Raw genomic sequence first — 21532 nt, 5'->3', positions numbered from 1 at the left:
TAGAAAAATTATATATTTATTGATACAATGTATTGAATAGAGAAAGATAAAATTATAAAACCAATGTATGCAATGTAATTAACAAAACTTAATCATTCTGATACAAGTGTTTATCTTATAATAGTTATTAGCAAATGCATTTCAATGAAGAAAATATTGAGTTTAATAGTTTAATAATTAACAACTTTCAGCATTCAAAGTGTTAAACAAAACAACATATTTATTCGCAATTGGAGTGGTGATAATCATGCGTTTTTAAAGAGAGAAGCAACGGAATGATTAAAAAACAGGGTTAGACGCAACCAATTTTGAATCACGTCACTGTTAATGTTAATCTGTAATAAAAGGATGAAAAAAAAATGGGATATATACGTAAGAAACAAACTCTAATCTATCTAGCATTAAGCTGCCTTTGACTTTGTTTACAACATTCTCGCAGTCTTTAGCGCATCTGATTGCGACGTGTATTGTGTACATCGGTGCTTAAGGAGTGCGAGGTAACGTGCCGTTGGTCAATGTGTGTACATATGTGTATAGAATAAATGAGCGAGATAAAAGAGAGAAACAGTCGATGTTTATACTATTTAAGCATACGATAAACGATAACGTAACGTCTTAAGTATGTACTATACGGATATATTTAACGAAAAGCGTCGATGGCTAGCGAATGACTCCTGTTCCTTGCGTGAAACTTCTGTTGTGAATTGTGTACCATGATTAATAATAAGTGAAGTGTTTATTTAAGATGGGAATATTTATAGAAAGCTATGGTGTAATATGTTCTAGACAGCAGGATTTAGTGATCTGAATGCGATAAAGTATGATTAGAGCTAGCTCCCAAAAAGTACATACAAACGTAATCAATGCCTCTGACCCTATCGAGCGTTTTCTGACATAAATACGACGCTATATCTAATTACAAGTGATAACATTAGACACTGATTTTTGTAACAAATTTTCAATGCCGATAAGTTTGCAGTGGAACACAGCGGGCTGATGTATGCGTATAAAACCAATAGGGTCGGAGTTATTGTCGTTTTGTACATAGAACGTCCAGTTTTTTCAGTTATAATATTATAATACACACTTCAACAACTACTTAATTTTTTAATATAATTATGTCTGTGCTTTAAACTATAACAAATTTATTCTTTTACGTTCTACGTTATATGTAATTTCCATAATAATTACCATTTATAAAAGTGCTACTGTACGCTTTGAAAATTTTTCAAAACGTTCTCTTTATTACAAAGATACAAAATAGCTATGTATAAAAGAACCAATTTATAAAAGCTTGTTTCAGCGTAAGAGAAATAACTATAAGAAAAAAGTAAATTGTAGCAGAATATTAGAAAATGAACATCAGCTCTTATACGAACAAATTATTTTTTAAATATGTTTAATTGTTTTCTTTGATGTACTATATCATGCAATGAAACAAAAATTCTTATAGCATAAATGTGTTCACAGCTAAGAAAACTACTCAGAAAATGATTCAAACTTATATGCAGGAGATATTAATTCTTTACACATAACAAGTCGAACATATATTGCTCACTACAAAATACATATATAAATTAAATACTATACTTACCTAACTAACTCACCGATTCATTGCAATAATTAGGCTGTGGGTGTTTATGCGTTTATGAACAATCTAAATGCACAAAAAGTACAGAATGCAGGTAATACATAAAAAGAAATATGTCACAATATATTTAGAGTGAATTTCTATTTCAGTTTCATTCCCTGAAATTCTATATATAAAAATATAAATTTGCATAAACTATCCACAGTTTGGTAATAATCAAAACATTTTTAGCATAAACAAATAATTAGTTCGATCTTTGGCAACAAAAAGTCAATATAACATCAACGCTCAGATCCTCAATGAAGAACAGGAGTCACGAGTGTACACCTTGTCCTCTGAACTTATTATACTTTATGCATTTACAGAAGCGTTAAGTAGATCATAAGTATTTATTACTATTCCGTAGTTATATACTTGTATTAGGTACGAAAACGCACGTTATGTAACTATGCAAAAGAACATTGATCATACAAAATATTTCACAAAGAATGAATTTGTGAGATGAGTGACAGAAAGGTATGAAAGAAATTTATCATATATTTGGTACTTTAAGTAACAGATACAATCTGACAAAAAAAAAGAACGCGCTGTTATATTATTAAGTCTACCTACGTGTATGTACCTAATAATGTCCGTGCTACTGGAAAAGTACATCAAATGAGTCATCTATTTAGATGCAGCCTTCGACAATATCGAAGCAGGTCTAAATATTAATATTATGTAACGGTAATATATTAACGTTTACTGTATCCTTGGCGACTAAATCGCAGCAAGATTGTCTCTTGGACAATTCATAAACTCTGAATTGTATCAGAAATAAATATCATTTAGAGAAGTATAATAACAATACATGCTTCTACAGTTTGCAACAGACACGATAGTTGCATATAATAATTATATCTTAGACGCAAGCCTTGTCTTTTGCATTCTAGTAATACATGTTACATATGATATTTAAAATATGAAAAAGAGAATGGAAATTTAGAAAAAAGGAAAAACATAGGTCTGTTTTACATTTTTTTTGTAACTGATAGATCTTAGCATCAATTATATTGATATCTGGTGCAAACTTTTTTAACTAACATTAACAGGTTTAGTAAGGTATTTTGAAAGAAAGCAAACTTTCTTTTAGACATCACTGACACAGTTTTATTTTTTATTTATCTTACTAAAGAATTAACATACTTTGATAATTCAAACACTAGTTTGAAAGTTAATAAAAAATAAAAAATTATTTCTTTTAATAGAACTAATACAATTAATAGTAAGTGCTAAATGTAATAAAGTTGAGGGCTTTGGATTCCTACAAGCCCAGTTCTAATTAATCTTAAATATTCGAGTAACACAATGTTATTGTTTCTTTTATTTGAAATACTGTTCTGTGAACAAATCACATATAAGGAACATAACTAAATATCATATGCAGTTAAAGGAATAATAGGTAGTTATTTTCCAAAGAATACATCCAAGTATTTGATGGATCACTGCTTTCTCCAAGAAATACTTGTCCTTTATGACATTCTCCTATTTGCTACTACTATTCTTTAGATGAATATCGTAAACGATTATCATTACAGAAAACCACTCCTCTTATTTCTTCCTTTATTCTGCATTAATTGAAATCACTATGGCCACATAGTGATTAGCTATTAACCATTAGTTATTTTTGTTACAATCATCTTAACCGAGCCGATCGTTTAGGTAGTTCCAACTAGTCCGACTATCGTCTCAGCTAATTCTGGTTCAATTTTTGCAGCCACTTCAGCTATTATATCAGTTTCAAGCACAGTAGACTCTACGGTAGTTCCAGTCATTCTAATTGTTTCAGTTGCTCCAATCGAGCCAACTGCTATTCCATCCAATTGTTGTCCAACTTCTACAACTGTCTCAGTTATACTATCCGCCCAACTTCTACAACTGTCTCAGTTATACTATCCGCCACATGTATAGTAGACTTTTTAGCCGTTTCAGTTACTTCAACAGGTCTAACTATCGTTTCCTCCAATTTTGATTCAATCTTTGCATTCGTTTCAGATATTGTATTTGGTTTAAACGCCTTAGATACTTCGACTGTTTCGCCTATTCTAATCGATCCAGCAGTCGTAACTGACTCAATTGCTGTTTTAACTAACTCTGGCTTAACTTTTATAACCGTTTTGGTTATTGAATCCGGTTTAATCATTTTACACATCTCATTTGTCTCAGTCATCTCTGCTTTAATCTTTTCAGCTGTTTCAACTAATGTATCTGGTTCAACTGGCCTAGGCATCTCAGTTATTTCAATCATTTTAACCGGTTCAATTTCCATATCCAAAGATTTTACTCCACCCTCTGTAACTATTTCTGACGTTTTATCCTCTTTAAGCCCCTTAGACACTCTGATGATTTTAACTGGTTTAATTGAGGCTTCAATTAATTCTGGTTTAACTTCTGTAATCATTCCAGCTATTGTACCAGATTCAAGTGTTTGAAATGTTTCTTCTGTTTCATCTGTTTCAGCTGATTCAGACTTAACAACTGCGACTGTCTCAACTGTTACATCTGTTTCAAGCATTTTAGGCGCTTCAACCGTTTTGGCCATTCCAGACATTCCACTAGTTTCATCCAGTGTAACCGATGCAACTGTTGCAACAGTTTGATCCACCCTAGCCGTATCTTGGAGCTCTGTTCCATTAATTTGTATTTCTCTAAAGAGGGCTGTATTGAGACCAACGAAGGCCACAAAGTCAGTCTCTTTGAGCTTCTCATATGACAGAACGTCCACACCCAGGACCAGATGAATAACCTCGGTATCTTCTTTTCGTCTAAAGACTTTCCAAAGATGGGTGCGGAGACCTGGATTCTGACGTTTCATCCGTTGCAAAATGACTCTCGTCTCGACAATGGGTCCACGGATGGTGGTTGCCATCCTCTTTAGCTTAGGTAAACCGTCGTAAATTGTAAAAGATGCTCCCTCCCAAGGTTTTATATCAGCAACAATTTCTCGCAACCAAGTCTTCGCTGCAGCATCCTTACAGGTAATCGATATAGCCCCTTCTTCGTATTGCCAGCCCTCGAATCGTGGTACAGGTCTTTCTTCTGGAATATTGTCCAGTGCCTCGCAAAGCGCTTGCTCGATTTTCTGTGCTTGTTTAAACGTTAAGGAAATCTCTGGATAAGTGGCCGGTACAATGGACATCTTCCTGCCGCCTATAATCGCAGCTCTGAGATCAATCGGTGCTGGATCGGTGCTGGATTTGTATTTCTTTGCATTGGGCTGTGTGGAAACTGATTCGTCTGATGACCGAGTCCTTATGACGCCCCTGCAATTTGATTCTCTGGTTTGCAACACATGATTATTGGAAGAAAAGTGCTCATTGTCTGTATCCTCCGTCTGGTCTGTTGCTTTATCGTTGTAGATGATTGTTCTCGAGGTCGGCTGTGCGGAAGAATGATTATCTACCTGCGTCTTCTTTTTGGGCTGTTTAGGAACTGAATTAGCTGAGCGGAGATCCCATCTGACACGCTTAGTGTTAGTCTCCTTTGTCTGCCCTGGTTGATATCCAGAAGAAGAGCTTTGCCAACTATTTTCTCTCCACGTCTTTCTGTTATCATCAGTGGTGACGCTGGTAGTGTTTAATGCCTTTGCGTTCACTTGTAAATTCAAACAAGCCTTCCGAAACTTCCTGCTCATCGCTCCGCTAGGTACACGTTTGTTCGAGGTATCTGCAAAATCCATTGCTGTCTCGGTAACGCTGTGCTCTTCGGTCTGATTGATACCCCACAAATTTTCCTCATACGGAGACCAAGCCATCGTCGATGCATTGCCGATGGCTTCAGCGGGTTTTGCTGCAGTGATTGCCTTGTTCTTCTTCTTCTTCTTCCACTTCGTACTGTTATAACATGGTTGATTAGGTTCATTGAATTCCATAATTGTTCCCACGAGCATACGAGAAATAACGGTCTACCCTCACAGAGCTCGCTATGCGAGGGCAAGGCTAAATACAACGGGGGGACGCCTGGTACCCCGAGGGCATCGTTCGCGACTCAATTGACCCATGAGCCATTCAGCCTTCGGCACGATAGCTTACACCTTGGCTTGGGGAGCCGGTCCGCGGCAGGGCCTTGGTATTCTCTCAAGTTTATGCACTCTCGAGCATACTTATAACTCCTGCTAACCAGGGTCCTGGATAGCCTTCTCATACCCACTTTCCAGATACCAGTCAGGCATTCTGGATCGTGGAGAATGGGAAGTCATCGAGTTCCCTGGCCGTTCTCCTATCCGCCACCCGGAGACGCGCTCGGTTGGGGCTCATTCTAGATCGGCATGAGTCGATCTAGTCCCCTCGGTCCCCGTTACAGGGAGAGGGGACAGCCGAGAATAATCTACTCTTATCACTAGAGTAGCTAGTTTTTTTTCCAACAATTTATTTATCTGTATTATTATTTGTGTACAAATAATTTCGAGCGCAAGTTATTAACTTTTCCAATTTTTAAATTAGGTATAATTAAGGACATGTAGTTTAAACATATTTCAATTGAAATGAGAATAATGTAATTCCAGGTAATGGCGTTTTAAAATGGATCACATAAAAGATATTAAAGATAGCAGATGAATATGGAAGGATCTCATTCTGGATTTATAAAATTTGGTACGTCTTATTTTACATACTGATTACGACTATTACATTTACAACAAAAAGGAGAGAACATCGGCAGCCTTGTTTGCGTATGAAAAATTTTTATTGAAAAATGTTCTTTCACGCTACAACGTCAGTATACCTTCGTCTATTTAACGTTATAACAGTACAAAAATTGCATTTTTACAAGTTATCCAGCTTACGTGACTAAAATATCCCAGTTAGCAATCTGACAATTCAAAAGCTACGTCTCTTAATAATTAAAAGAAGGCGCCATTTATAGCGGAGGCATTCTTTGGCCAAAACGCAACATACCAGTCTCAAATAGAATCATTCTCCTTTGAAAATTCGACGGATAGAAAAATCCACCTACAACGCATCTATCATCAAACATCATTAAATTATGTCCCTTCCTCTTTCTCTTTTTAATATTCCAATAGAATTAATGTTCGCCTGTACGGTTCATTAAATTTTCCTACTTCATTGATCGATGTCGTTCGACTCCCTGTATACACAAGTACTTATGTTCTATTTCCGTGATACGACTAAAAGCAAAGAATACAAAAAAAGGAATAAAATATTCCACCCTTTGAACCGTAACTTGCAAACCATCGAGTAGAACGCAATCGACAAGATACAAAAGCTAAACACGCTACACAACAGATCTCTTGAGAGATTTCATCGTTCCGCGCACGGACTCGTTAATTGCTCGTCGAATGGGTCGCGTTCACCGGCCAAAGCGCGCCTAGAAAGAGCAGAGGCCCTCCGAGACGAGGAAGCATTATATTCCACGCATGATAACACACAGATCATCTTTATCTCTTTGAGGTGCGTTCAAGCACGCGTGACACAAGTTGCAATGCAACTATGCAATGCGATACCTATATGAGCATAGACTGCCTTCAACGAACAATCCAGCATACATGCTTTCGTTGCATTCTGTGTTGCATTGCCGTGTTGCATTGCACCCTGGACGCAACTTAAGCTGCTACTTTTTATCATAAACAGGCATTCTTCGCTTGCCTACCATCTTTTCTTGCCGAAACAAATTTCGGTCGACGGACACCATTTTGCTAGCTGGGCTATCGTCAATGACGCTTCTTTTCGGGCCGGAAACTTGCTTTTTTTGTCACTTTTCTTTAATATATACGCTGACAGTGAAAATTATTTCCCGTTGTTCGTGTCCGAAACGAGTTCTTCGCTACAAATGTTCTATCTCTCGTTTCCTCTCGCGCTCCTCGAGAATACATACTACAGTGTACTGTGTTCTAAGTAGTCGATCACCTGAAACGCAAGCATCCGGCCAAAGAGAATATCCTGTGCTACTATTAGCGTTCTAATGACACGCTCGTCCTTCGTGCGGTACATTGTTCTCCTCTGAAGCGGACTTAAAGCAAACGCAACGAATGGATAAGTATGGTGGCTGACCTCCGGATCAAATCTACTTCCATCGCATAACAATCCAAATGTTCCGAAGCTTCGGTCGACGCAGATCTCAAGTTTTATGGAAACACAAAGCTTTCACGAACCGGCTTCTCACGGTCGAAATTGCCTTTTGAAAACCTTAGCGGTCGACAAGAATTCGTTTAGAAGATCATCCCTTGCTTTAACAGCGTTACAACAAACTTCTTTAGAAGTTTATGCCGCACTGACTAGTCAGCTGGATAGTTTCATCAGCGGTCTGGGTTACAAATATTTCACATGGAAGAAATACAGCAAACTTGTACCGCAGACTTTTGAGCTCCTGGCAATGTACCTTAGCAATCCCAAGATTGTAGATTCCCAGTTTCTGGAATTAAAATTCTAAGTATTGACTTGTCGCAAACAATATCCAATTTTATTCCCACTTCCAACTTAAAATGGCAGTTAAGGTGCTTACGCTACGTGTCTTCCATCCGGTATATCTGTACATACCATACACACTGATGAAACTTAAGTAACACCAACGAGACGTTTCTTCAAAAAAAAAAAAGCTGAACACCTGGCAAAGTTTTCAGAGTTTCGACCGTGACAATGTAAATGCTAATATCATCTTCTTATCCATTCGATGCCGCCGAATCGCAAATAAGCTGTGTTTCTGCCGAAAGCCACCGATGCCACTGCACCAGCCGTGTTCCTCCTGTCGACTAAAATCATCGAAACAGTGGACTCATTTCTAACGACAGCATAAGTACTATAAGCGCAACGTTTCCTTCATATCCCATCTATACGTAGTGTATATAAATTGTCTCGCTTCTCAGATTATTAGCAAATAATATCCTTTCTCTAAAAATCGAAAGAAGAGTGTCGACAGACATGCCGAATATCTTTCTTCGTCATCCTCATTCACGATCACTCAACGGCCATCAATCTTTGGCAGAATCACGCTTCCATTATACATTTTACCTCCCCTTTCTTCTTCTTTCTCTTAATCTTTTCTACTTTCTTATCTCATTTCTATTATCATTACCATCGTGTATGTTCGTTCGATGCGGATAATATCTCTTTGCATTTCTTAGCTAGTTCAGGTCCTGCCCTTTTAAAAATCATTCGCGTTTCTATTCAGATACTGCGTTTCAGTACGAAATAATAAATTCTACGTTGAACGAGTTTCCTGAAGTCGTTTGGAAGCAGTCTTTCAGCTTTTTTTTTACTTTCTCTCCCACGCGTTGACGCAAGTCGTCGTACATATATTTATCTTGCCATCTTATTCCTCCGCCTTCGTTTATTTCCCGAACCTCTCCTCCTATCTTCGAATCTTCTTCTCTTTCTCTCATTTTTTTCTGCTTTTCCAATCACGCGCATACGTCCTCCCACTCTTTTTCACCTCTCTCTCCCCTCTCTTCCACTTCTGTAGGGCAATTCGTTCCGCGCAATTACATATACAAATAATATATATACAAATTTAAAACTGGTAGAAATTAAAAATCGTATTCTCGTCTGACTAGCTTTTGACCTTTCACTCTTGAAAAAAATTGTTACGTGTCTCTGTATCTATGCAAGAAACATCTTCTGGAATTCTAGTCGAATATACGTAGCGTCCCTGTATAATGTATGTTACGTGTGTATACAATGAGTATAATGAGCATCTACTGTTAAAATCGTGTATGAAAATCGTTTCCATCGTCCCATCTCACAATTATTACAGAATGGTATGTAAATAGTATGTGGTGTGCAAGGGGGGGGGGGGGGGGGGGAGAGGGAACAAATGATCGCCGCAAAATATCATATTCGATTAATCGTCCCTCTAAAATCTGTCTCCCGTCTAGACATTTCCTTTTCCTTTCGTGCAGGCTAATTAATTAATCGAGAAATCACCGCACGCTTTTACACGTAGATTCATCGTCCTATTAAAGAGTATAATCGTTAGAATAAATCGTTACAACCTAGATATACAGCAAGCAAATTATTCTTTCGTTATCTCGATATAGTCTCCCTTATGATCACTTTCTTCACACGCACATGCAGGCATACTATTTACTGCTTTCTCTTCCAAACTTTCATTCTAGTTTTCTATCACACGATCCGTCCTCTCTCCTTTTCCTTCTGCTTCTTTTTTTTTTTGTTTTTTATTTTTTCATCTTCATTTATTTATCTCATTCTCTCTGTCTTTCGCGCGTCGTTCTAATTCTTAATATTTTGACAGGTTTTTCCTTCCGCAGTCTTCCAATTGTTTTCATTCACGCGGCCGTGCAGCTGTCGTTCGAGCATAAACGAATGCAAAAAAACTTCCGAAATTCACCGCATGGCTCACGCCGCGTGAATTGTTCAGTCTTTCGTTTATATATTTATACATATATATATATATATACTTTTTTTTTGTTTATTTGTTTGCTTGTCTCGCGTATTATTTATCGATACGTTACATCAGTTTTATGTCGCTAATACTATTATATTTAATTATTTTTAACCATTCCTGGTTCCCTTTCATCTATCGTCCCCCTCTTCATGCTCCTCGCTTTTCACCTTTCCTCCCCTTCATCCTGTGATCCTTACTGCACGGAAAATATTATGCTACGTGTACCTCGCGACGTAATTATGTTTAAAATGCTAATAAGTGCATATCTATAGAGTAGTAAGATGTATGCTTATAATTTAAAGCCACAGATTTCGATGTCACATCATAAAGATGTATGATGCAAATCCTCTTTGCTCGGATCAGTGTTTCACGACGCGTTCCGCGTCACACGTGTACACGTTTAATTAGTTTAATCTTATACCCTTCTTTTCATCTCTTTCGTTCGTTCGAGACACACCCTTTTAAGGCCTTTTAACATCCGTTTATTCTTGACAATTTCTACTTCCGCTTCCATTCCACTTGTTTTCTTTCCTTCAATTTTGCGTAATCCTCTTCTCATTCTTTTCATTCCGCTTGTTACAATCGTAACTGCGACTTTAAAAGGTAACTCACTCTCTCCCTCTCTCTCTCTCCCTCTCTCGCATACGTGTGTAAAAAATCACGAGATCTGTGCGCAAACTACAGTGTGTACACTGGGCTTGGCCAAAAAAATTCAATTTCTTACGATTTGCGATGGTCGCAGGAAATTACCTTTCATTGCTTCACGAAGTTTACAATTGTACAATTAGTTGGTAATAGTAAGCCTTCTGTCCTCGGTTAGCCCTTAAAAAAGAATAACATTAAAATTCCATGGTTTTAGTTAAAACGTTGTTTAAATGCATTTTATATTTTCTATATACTAAACGTTGTATATTAAAAACTATAAAATGTTTTTTCTCGTAACAAATACGATGAGTATTAGGTAAAAATTTGTTAAAATTACTATCTTCCCCCGAATTTACAATTTATAGGTCCTAGCTGAGAGTAGAAGGCGTAGCACATTCGGAAGATCGAAAGTGAGCATTACTGTTGAAACAACAAAAGGAAACGTTTCCTTGCCTTTCCAAATCCAAATCGCAAGTTTATATTTTTCAACCAATCCTGGGCATGCACACTGCTACATATCATAGTCTTCGTTCTGTTACTCCAGCGTGGTGGCGAAGGCGAATGTTAAAACATGTACCAACAATGGTGTTGCGTTTCTTTGTTCTTTTCTTTTAATATCCCCTTATTTTTCATTCACAACGCGCGTGTAACGAAGCGGTACTGTGTGTGTCAGCTATTCTTCTCGTTAAGTATGCTTTCTCCTCTTATTTTTCCTCTAAGGAGAATTATACGGAGTAATAATTACAGCGATAGTGGAGATAGTACAATAGTAGCGTTAGCAGTACTCGGTAATAGTAAGAGTAGTTGTCGAGAGGACTACTTGTAATAGAATAGTGGTAATAGTAATAGCGTAGGTGATAGATGTATAGTAGAGCAGCCGTAACGATAGAGTGTGGGATAAGAATAGTAACAGCGTGAAAGTATATGGATTAATGATGTTTAGTGGTTACCCGGTAAGATGGTAATAACAGCAGTGTTAATAAGAGTTTACGTAGTAATAATTGTAGTGATAACCGTAACGATGATAATAATAATATAATAAGAATAAGAATAATAATTGCATGGCGAATAGTAAAGACGATGATGATGATGACAATGATGACGATAGTGTATAGTGAATAACTATCGCATGACGAGAATAATAATAAACGATAGCAGTGGGAAATAGATTAATGAGTAATAGCAACAATATCGGTGTAGCGATAAGAGAGTAGAATAGAAGAGATTAATTAAAGTCGTAATAATGTTAATAAAAAAAAAAGAAAAGAAAAAGTAAAATCAGTCAGTCCGTTAAAATGAATTACGTTACATTAGTGTATATAATGTGTCCTGGCGTTTAAAATCAGACAAATTCCATTTCCCGAAATGGATAACACACGAAAATAATAATATTGCAAACATCGCACAATTAATGTGGTGTACCTTTTTCGTCCCCCTTTTTTTTTCATTTTTTATGTGTTATACGGTTTTTTTCTTTTTTTTTTTTCCTCATCCGCTTCCCATAAAATTCTATCATATGTGTATACATATATATATAATATATTCTTTATATAATACATTTATATAGATGCAGCAAATAGTCAAGGAAAGAATCTATCTTCCTAAATAGCATTTGGCTTGCCAAATTCTGTCAGTTTCATTTAAATAGTATAATTGCATCGGGTATAATAAAAAATATTTTTTTTTTCATTTTCTTCCGTTTTTCTCTCGCGCGCTATTCTGACGTCGCGAAAAAAAACTTCGAGCTTTCTCTCGGTTGTGAATGTCACAAATGTTTGGACATTTCATTTGGTAGGGCTATTAAAGCGTGAGAAATGTTGCCGCGCGTTCGACAAACGCGCGGCTTGTCAGCACTGTCGTCGGCTCTTGAAGTCTCTTCATACTCGCAAGATGTACGGAAGTCAGTCTTGCATTCGGCTTTGAAAGAGCGAAGCTCGGACGCGTATCGTTTAAAAAAATTGTTTTTCTTTTTATATAACAGGACTTACTGCGTAGATCCAGTCGACGAAAAATATTGGGGAAATACGGAAAAACTGATTAGGCCTCGCCGAAGCCACCGATCGCTTGTTCCGTCATTCTTAAGCAAAGAGATTCGAGACGAGAGTTGATCTCTGGCTCCGTTGTTTCGGTCGCGTTGTTGCTACTAGGGCTTAGGAAGTGATCCCTCGGTGCACTGTACGTACGTTGTAATGTTCTTTGTAATTGCTGAAGCATAAACAAATATGATTTGCATTATAAAAAAGCTTTCAAACGCGAATTAAATGAATACATAGATACGTAACGTTGACAATTTTCAGTAAGTATTCAAGCGAACATTTGGTACATTACGATCTAATGGAACACATACCTGTAAACTAGATTCCTGTAAGCTAGGTCGTTTTTTGGTCGCATGGACTGGACGTAAAGTATTCTGATTTACGCTTTGGTTCTGACTATTTTGTAAATATGGTGTGGATATACTGTTTCTATGAGTGCTAACCACGAAGGAATTGTTTTGCGGATGTGTATTATGAATGTGTCCTAAGTTTAAACTTGGCTTTCTATTATGCTGCTGCGGGTTACAGTACCTTCTGTTATTGTAACCATAATTATGTTGCCATCTGAAATTACAATCGCGTGAACGTTTAGTTGTTCGATCTATGTTTTAATACTCCACGTTAGTATTACGTATTTTTCTGAATAAAAGAAGAAAGAAGTAATTCTTCTTTCGTTCTTACTTTGGAGTTGGTCGTGGATTTCCAAGTCTGCTACGCCACTGTTGTACCTTCTCTTTTTGGTTTGGAGTAAAGCAATCATGTTGCAACACTTTCTCCAATATGTTAATACAAGCGCATAAAATGCCATCATCAACACTGTCCAGTGCCAATCGGCTACACACTGGAAATAAAATTAATCTCTCCAAATACTCTTTCTTTGTATATTTTTACACATTACGTATTGAACGTAAATTTCCCGTAGATATACAAATATGGATTTACTCACGTTTACCAAGAACCTTGGTGAATTGTGCAGGTATATCCTGTGGATCATTCTCTTGGCTAGGTTTCATAGGTGTAGCCAAAATCGCTTTTAATTCGTCGATTGTATTAACCAGTACCGTTGGTCCTTGTAAAAACGAAGCGGATTGTGTATTATCGCGAGCCGGTTGTAATAAGTCTTTTTCTAAATTTAAGAGAGTTGTATAACGTTGTTGTAACTTCGCAATGGAAAGGGCTAGTTTGTGCCTGGCCCCTTTTGTCACGCCCTGTTCTGCTAATTGTTCCTCAGTCAGTTGAAGCATGTCTTCATAGCTAAGAGTGACGAATAGATAACTATATTTATGAAGGCGTAAAGTTTTAAGCCATGATGGAACATCTGAAAAATAAGCAATACATAAAGCACTTCCTCTAAGCTATAAACTGAAAATATTACGTATGTGTGTACACGTACCTCGCATACCGCTAGCGAGTGATCGATTAGACGTTTCATCTAGACGCCCTTCGCTACCGCTACTCGCGCAAGAACTTTGAGGGCTCAGTGGGCCTAATCCAATAAGATTGCCTGTTTAGAAACCAACAATTATTCAAAACAAAATAAAAATATAGCTACTAGATTTCAGTTATTAGACCTGTGTCTTAAACTGAGCGTAACAACGCGCAATGTGAGATTGGATAACTGTTATTAGTGATTTATGGATGAATTGGATAAACTGAACTTGGAGTTTAGAATTGATCTTCTAGCATTTGATTTATACACATTTAAATATTCCATTAATTTATAAACATTCGCAGTACAGCTGTAACTTTAAATCAAACTAACTTGCATGATCCCCAGAAACACTGAAGCTTCGTGGCTTATGCTTAGTAGTGCAGGTCACGTTATTACTGCGATCAACGACTTCTAGATGATGAGGAGGAGCAACAGGGGGAGTCAGACTGTTTGAACGACGTTGACGAGTTACAGGTGGAGGAAATTGCAAATTGAAGGCAGTGCCTGGTTGTGTGCCGAACAAACTAGTCTGTTCACTTTGTTGTTGCTTAGAATTTCGCTGCCATGCATTGTCCCATCTAATACAATGATAAATAATATTAGAAATACACATAAAACATCATTCCATCTCGGATATCCCCAACTCACCTAATGGTGGTATTCGTATACTCTTCAAGACTATGTATTGGTGGTGTGCCACTAATACGTTCTTCAAGATGACGTAACCACTGAGTCAATGAACGTCTATCTTGGCTAGTTATAGCTGGGTGAATCAAACAATAACTTAAAAGTTGTTGAGTTTGTTCTGTGTATTGCCCTGTTGTTACACAGTGGCTTACTAATTCTGGAATCGCTACCAAGTAGCATTGTTTGCACTCTACATTCCCAGGCCTTAGTAATGGCAAGTGTGATAGAAGTTGATTTATAGCAACTTCTGTTGATTCTGACAGCAGTGAGTTAATAAATGCTGCAACAATATTTTTCTTTTTAGTAAATCCAGCCTATATATCTACAATTATAAATGTATTTAAGTTAATCGTAAACACTACCTGGATTATTGGCATTTAATTCCTGTGTATCTAGTTCAGAAACAGAGTGCAAAGAGTGCTGCACTGCTTGTGCAAGAAATCTTGCTTGAACTGCGGGGATGCGACGAAGTAGCGCATATAAAACCACAGTTTGCTCGCATTCATTCCATTGTGAGAACACACGAGTAAGTTCACCGACTTGTTCACAGAACAAAGCACCAGGTGACCACTTCATTTTTAACGGTGCTTTAGTATTAAGGAGCAAATGTTAAAAGCTCCAATTTCTTCTCGTTTTGCAGATTATAATTTAGCTCTATTCCAATCACGTTCAAGAAAAAACGGGTATGTGTTGATAGTCTGTAGTAAATAATTATTTATATATATTTCACCATTTTCTTTTCAGTAATCAATATTTAAACATTTGTCAGTGACAAATGTTTAAATATTTACTAAATTTAAAAAATAATTCTTCAATAATATTTCATCATTTAAAGATAAAATATTTCAATAATTGTAAACAGATTATTTATATATATATGTGAAGGAAAGTGTGAATTTTGTGTAGAGTTAGTTATGTGATAATTATTTATTAACAATTTTAATTAACATTAATTATTTTACAGACTTGTAACATTTAAAATTCAATATGCATTGTTAACTATAACATTAACAAACTATGATAATGTAATAGATACTCTATATTGTTTAATGTAATACTAATTTATTTATGCAGAAGTCACAAAAATTAATATTTCAATTGATACAAAAATTGCATCATCAATTAAAAGACGTGTTTAAAAATATGTAAAATTGTTTATAAATTGTACCTTGTTATTTTCGAATGAATGTTTGTAACATTTAGTGAGCAAAAATTAGGAGAATTATTTTCATTTCAAAACTATTTATTCATTTATAAGGTATTTCAAATCATACATTTCTATTTATCATTTACGTTTGATATCATAAAATTAGTATCTAACATAAATTAACATATCAGCTTTCTAGAGCAGTGAAAGTATAGCGCATGTAAAACTCAACACGCAATATTAAACATTTTTGCAAAATTATGATACTATCTAGACGTATGTACGTACATATATGTATATCTGTACTTAAAAAAAAAAAAGAAACGGAAATAGAAAATCAAGCGGTGCTTGATCAAAAAAAAAAAAAAAAAAAACAATAACAATGATACATTATAATTAATAACATCTTAGCAACCGCCTTGTCTCACATACTATCACAAACATTTTGATCTTATACAAAAAAAAAAAATATCGGTCCCGTAACATTAGATGGCCGAATTTTTCTGGTCTTTGTCGCGTATAACGAACCTTGATGCCCGACATAACCTCAAAATATCTGTGTACACTGCATCGACATGTAGGTACATCGATAAGAATTCCACTGAGGTCAAGTTTGTTTACCCCGCGATGCGTATTTATAGCTTTCCTGTTACGATCCATTCGGCGGTGCAATGGCACCGTGTACGAGACTTTTACACGTCCCTTACAGCGATTGATAAGATACGGTTCATTTTACGGGGAGGAAAAACAGGGGGTCGGACGAAAATTGTGCGGACCGTTAAAAGCTCCCGCGCGATATAATAAAATGTTCCGCGGAAAAATTTCGCTTCGTATTTCCATAGAATGCTTTGAGTCGCTTTCGTCGGTGCCGCCGCGTATCTTTGTGTGCGTGGGACATCGTAGAGGGGAAAGGACGAAGAACGAACGAAGAAAAACAAGGGAATAAGGGAAATACTTAAATATGCGGATATATTAATCAGTTTTCAGGAAAAGTCCACGTGAAATCAGATATCCGAACGATCGATGAATAACCGAAGGAAATATAATTCTGTAAACGTAACGAATATATTGATACTGTGCGGCCAGCACACGGCCATTGAGCCGAACAGCAAACAACAAATTGTACGGTCAAATCGGTTAAACCGCTGCTGCTATGCGACGAATTTATATATTATTATAATTACCGTGTGCAAGGCTGGAGATGACTGCTCCAGAGGATCGTTGCGGCCCTTGCAAAATAACAACAATACACAATTATAGCATTTTATACGATGTCGAGTTAAAGGAAACATCTATCCACCATGCGGTATGGTGGGCTTACGTGACCACACTGGTCGTCGCCGCGACTCCTTGCTGAGCTTGGCCTCAACTATTGGCCCTCACTAGAATGGTAACAACCAATCGTCTAACTATTTGGGGCGCGGTTCATTTGTGTTTCAAATATGTCGATCATCTGTAGTTATTCGGTGTACACGTATTCGAAATTGTATTCAATTTGACTCCTTTACACATTACTTTTCTATTACATATTTTACCGCATCACATCTAGTTAATTTAGACTGTTAAATTACAAGATTATTAATCGATATGTACACGCAGCTACTACACCTCATACTACACCTCGAAAGCAACAAAAAAGTTCATACACACCTAGGTCCAATTTGTAAAAATGCCAGAGAAAATTGGGATTTTTGTTTTCTTCAGAGAAACAGCAGTTTCACTCATATTATTGATTGTATCTTCCAAACCGTGAGTCCTACAAGAAAATGGCAAACAATATTGAAAAGAGCAATAAATTTGCTATTATAATAGTCTCCATTTTACCCTGAAACTCGAAAACAGGGGGAGTAATAAAAGTTTAAACTTATCTCAGGAGGCGAAATTTGTAAATTACTTCCCTCTCTCATCTTAATTACAGAATTTTAGAGTACTGCTGATTAAATAAAGAAATTCCATAATTTTGATTGAATAAAAAGGGTAAGATAAATTATATCTCCCGCTTTAGAGGATAGAGAGAGAAAGATATATATGAAAGCTATAAGAAAGAGTGAGAAAGATGATACCGACTTTACTCCAGAACCCGTGGCGCCATCTCTGTGAAAAGTGCTCAAACTGGTCGCACAGCGTTATCGACAGCGAAGTAAACTACCGAAGCACTAGCGCCATCTCTGCGGAAGCTAGTGAAACTAATGACCGACTAGTTTCAACGCTTTCCCGCAAGATGGCGCTAGTGCTTCGGTAGTTTACTTCGCTGTCGATAACGCTGTGCGACCAGTTTGAGCACTTTTCGCAGAGATGACGCCACGGGTTCCAGAGTAAGGTCAGTAACATCTGTCTCACTCTTTCTTATAGCTTTCATATATATATTTCTCTCTCTAACCTCTTAAGGGGGAGATATAATTTATCTTACCCTTTTTATTCAATCAAAATTATGGAATTTCTTTATTTAATCAGCAGCACTCTAAAATTCTGTAATTAAGATGAGAAAGAGAGAATATATGTACAGTTAACACGAATTAATGTTAAGTTTGAAATATATTTACATTTTTTGAGTAATTGCGGTATACAGTTATGAATTTATTACTAAATAGTTTATCATTGGAAAATGGAAAAAATATATGTCGTATAAAGTTATTGCTAACAAAACGGGATAGAGTATATCTAAGTTAGTATTTAATATAGGTCAACAGTTCCAGAGATTCATTAAGTTAATTAATATCTATTACAATTTATCCTAATTATTCGATATCGGTTGTTTTACCTATACAATAAAATTTAGCTAATATTAAAAAGTACTAATATAGTAATATAGATTAAATCTTTATTTCAAATCAGACTTAGCACAATGTACATGTTTAAATGAAAAATAACTTAAAATAGGAAACAGAAAAGTAGCAGACAGAAATATGTAATACCATAAGATAAAGGTGTTTGATAATGCTTACAAAAATATTGAATACTAAATATAAATTCTCGTATACTTAGAACAATCTCTTTTAAATCATACCGAATGATAAACGAACACAGAAAGAAAACAATTGATTTTTACATTAACTATAAAATATATTCTTATCCTATGAAGCGCTGCTTATTGTAATGTATTAAATATTATCGCCCATTCCGTCGCTCTCTGTGACTAAAGCACGTTCCAAGATGACACGGCCTTCCTTGTATCGTTGATTATCGTCTGTCGCAAATTCATACACCCACCCGAGTTTAGCATCACAGTTTTTGCAGCTGACATCTCGGACCATGTGACGACCCGTCAACATCACTCTATCCTGTACCTCACTGTGTATCATTGTAGACAAATTAAATTGTGAATGAGCAAAGATTGTATAAGATTATTCCATTAGTACAATTTCTCTGAGATTTTGTACATTTACAAATGGTATCCTGTGTGCTAAATAACATTAAAGTTCTAAATAGTTTTAAACAGAAAAATCATGTACCCAAGCACATAATCGTCAAGTTATGTACCCACGTAATAATATACATATGATTAACGTAAAGTAATATATAAGAATTTCAAGCACGTTCGCAACCAAAGTAAAAATTGGGCCATATTGTATTTTTCTAATTAATTTCTTTTAAATAATTGTACACGTTTAACATCCCCATTGTTTATACACGTATTTTTATAACAAAAAATTCCAACTCTGCTTTAATTTGACTATGTTTCTTTTACTTTCTTAGGTACATGAAAATGATATTACACCTTACACAATCGTTTTTGTTTGTTGAGCGCGTGAATATTTAAAACGATAAAGATATAGCATAAAACATAAATTTATACGTATATATACAAGTATACGTATATTACGTTGGTTAATATATTAACATAGTGTAAAACAAAGGAAAAACGCGAATACCTGTAATTTAAGTTGACGACTTTGTTAAAGAGAAAAGCACGTCCTGTGGCGCCCGTGAAACGCGTGCTTATCAGCTGACCTCTGTTTGTAAGGTTGGTGTCACAAGAAGCGCAAGAGAATAAGCGAGTACCTCCGATGTGTTCCAAAAAGATTACTCCCATCCTGAAATATCGTAAATCGCTTTCCAAATCCGTGTAACAGTATATGAACGATTTTCGTGAATCAAGCGACCTGTTCTCGCTCTGGAAACGAGAAAGTCATGCAACTTGACGTAGCTGTCACTACGGCACAATGCATATACACTACGCAACAATGGCATACCAGTACTTGAAATTTGTCGTATAGTTTTAATCGTGATTCACAGATTTCAAACTTATAGACGTACAACCTCTGTGAAAATTTCGAACGCGCGTGTTGCGATTCAAGCGACATTAAAAAGAAGGGACCTGGATAAAGTACGTAATTACATGAAACTTGTGACTAATTACCTTTTCAATTAAAACTATATTGCATAAAGTTTCTTTTACCATTCTATCGTAGTTTAAACATTATTTGGGAACAAGTGACGTGCCAACATTTTTCAAATGCAACTACATACGTAATGTATTAAAATTAAACAACACTTTGATTAATTATACTTCTTAAACTGGTATATTATATATTAAAAGAATATATAACGATTGTATGTACCTTGAAATAAATTTTGATGTAATGGTGATTTCAATAACTTCATGCATAATTTTGTATATAGATATATGTATTAATAATCACCAAAAATGGTATATGAACATTATATATACTTATAGAACTTTATGTCCCACGTTCTGAAATACCGACCATGCATGAAAACCGCAAACTTCCTTCTGCCCTCTATATTTCAAACTAAAACGTATAAATTAATACTTCACAAACAAAAATACAAAGTATTTTCACAGACACCGCCCCATACTTACCACTTTCTTGATAAATTGCTGTCTTAATAAGTTGGTTATAATTGTATTCGCTTCTATCAAACTTTATGCTTGACTTAATTCTAATCTCGCATATATAATATGTTTAATTATTAATTATTAATATGCCTTATTGTGTGCGCAGATTGTTCTCGATCCATACATGGCATTTCTTTTATAAATAATCAATTATTTCTCATTGGAGAAGGAAAATAATTTTATTTCATTATATCGCAATAGTCCTTACGGTAGCCATGATGGATCAGACATTTTCGACCAATCACGTTCAAGCTTTCAAAGCATTTCTAGTCTAGTCCAAGCGTCCGTGCTGATAGCGTCTCTTTTCGTCCTTCCTCAATTTTACTATTTTTAAGTTAGATAAAACGTGTCCAAGTTGTTAAATTGTTAGAAAAGTGCGGAAATATTGCTTCGAGAACGCCTCCTGATAGTTTGTGATATAAATTTCCACCGAAATACGGAGAAATGTAAGTTGAAATATTCCTTCCTTCCGATAGTTGAATTTCGCCTCGAAAAAGAGAGATTTATTGCAATAAATACCTGCCTCAAGGAAGGCCGTGTCTCAAATGTTACTCGATGACATTCTGATCACGTTAACCATTTTCGCGGACGCGAAAATGCACTAATTGGAAATTCAAATTACAGAATGACGCGGGAATTCTAAAATCTCCTGTCTTATGCCTCGTCGGTATTAAAGGATTAATTAACGCCATCTCTGTAGAAAGTGCTGAAACTGATTGCAATTTAGTTTCAGAAC

At 36.0% G+C, this 21532-nt stretch overlaps 3 protein-coding genes across 4 annotated transcripts; all 3 read right to left on the bottom strand.

Moving 5' to 3' along the window:
- Positions 1-3272: 3272 nt before the first annotated feature.
- LOC143424676 (uncharacterized) lies at positions 3273-5949 on the bottom strand. The gene has a single exon (XM_076896908.1). It carries the CDS (start codon positions 5517-5519, stop codon positions 3483-3485), a length of 2037 nt encoding a protein of 678 aa, XP_076753023.1. The 5' UTR covers positions 5520-5949; the 3' UTR covers positions 3273-3482.
- Positions 5950-10555: 4606 nt separating this feature from the next.
- Positions 10556-17260, bottom strand: Smg (sterile alpha motif domain containing protein 4 smaug). Of its 2 annotated transcripts, none has more exons than XM_076896913.1 (9): positions 17120-17260; positions 15151-15486; positions 14750-15068; positions 14432-14679; positions 14063-14173; positions 13616-13987; positions 13351-13510; positions 12981-13233; positions 10556-12838 (listed from the first exon to the last, which is right to left on the bottom strand). In XM_076896913.1, the coding sequence occupies exons 2-9, from the start codon at positions 15362-15364 to the stop codon at positions 12671-12673; spliced, it is 1845 nt and encodes a 614-aa protein (XP_076753028.1). In that variant the 5' UTR covers positions 15365-15486; positions 17120-17260; the 3' UTR covers positions 10556-12670. The 2 variants fall into 2 exon arrangements, with proteins under 2 accessions (XP_076753028.1, XP_076753029.1); XM_076896914.1 differs by having other exon boundaries at positions 14063-14155.
- Positions 17261-18752: 1492 nt separating this feature from the next.
- Yippee (yippee zinc finger protein) lies at positions 18753-20043 on the bottom strand. Its single transcript, XM_076897025.1, has 2 exons — positions 19808-20043; positions 18753-19226 (listed from the first exon to the last, which is right to left on the bottom strand). Exons 1-2 carry the CDS (start codon positions 19966-19968, stop codon positions 19037-19039), a joined length of 351 nt encoding a protein of 116 aa, XP_076753140.1. The 5' UTR covers positions 19969-20043; the 3' UTR covers positions 18753-19036.
- Positions 20044-21532: the final 1489 nt, after the last annotated feature.

This window comes from Xylocopa sonorina, chromosome 6 (assembly GCF_050948175.1).
Source record: "Xylocopa sonorina isolate GNS202 chromosome 6, iyXylSono1_principal, whole genome shotgun sequence".
Lineage (NCBI taxonomy): Eukaryota > Metazoa > Arthropoda > Insecta > Hymenoptera > Apidae > Xylocopa > Xylocopa sonorina.
Note: the sequence above shows the minus strand (reverse complement) of the source record. Positions and strands in the feature narration are given on the sequence as shown.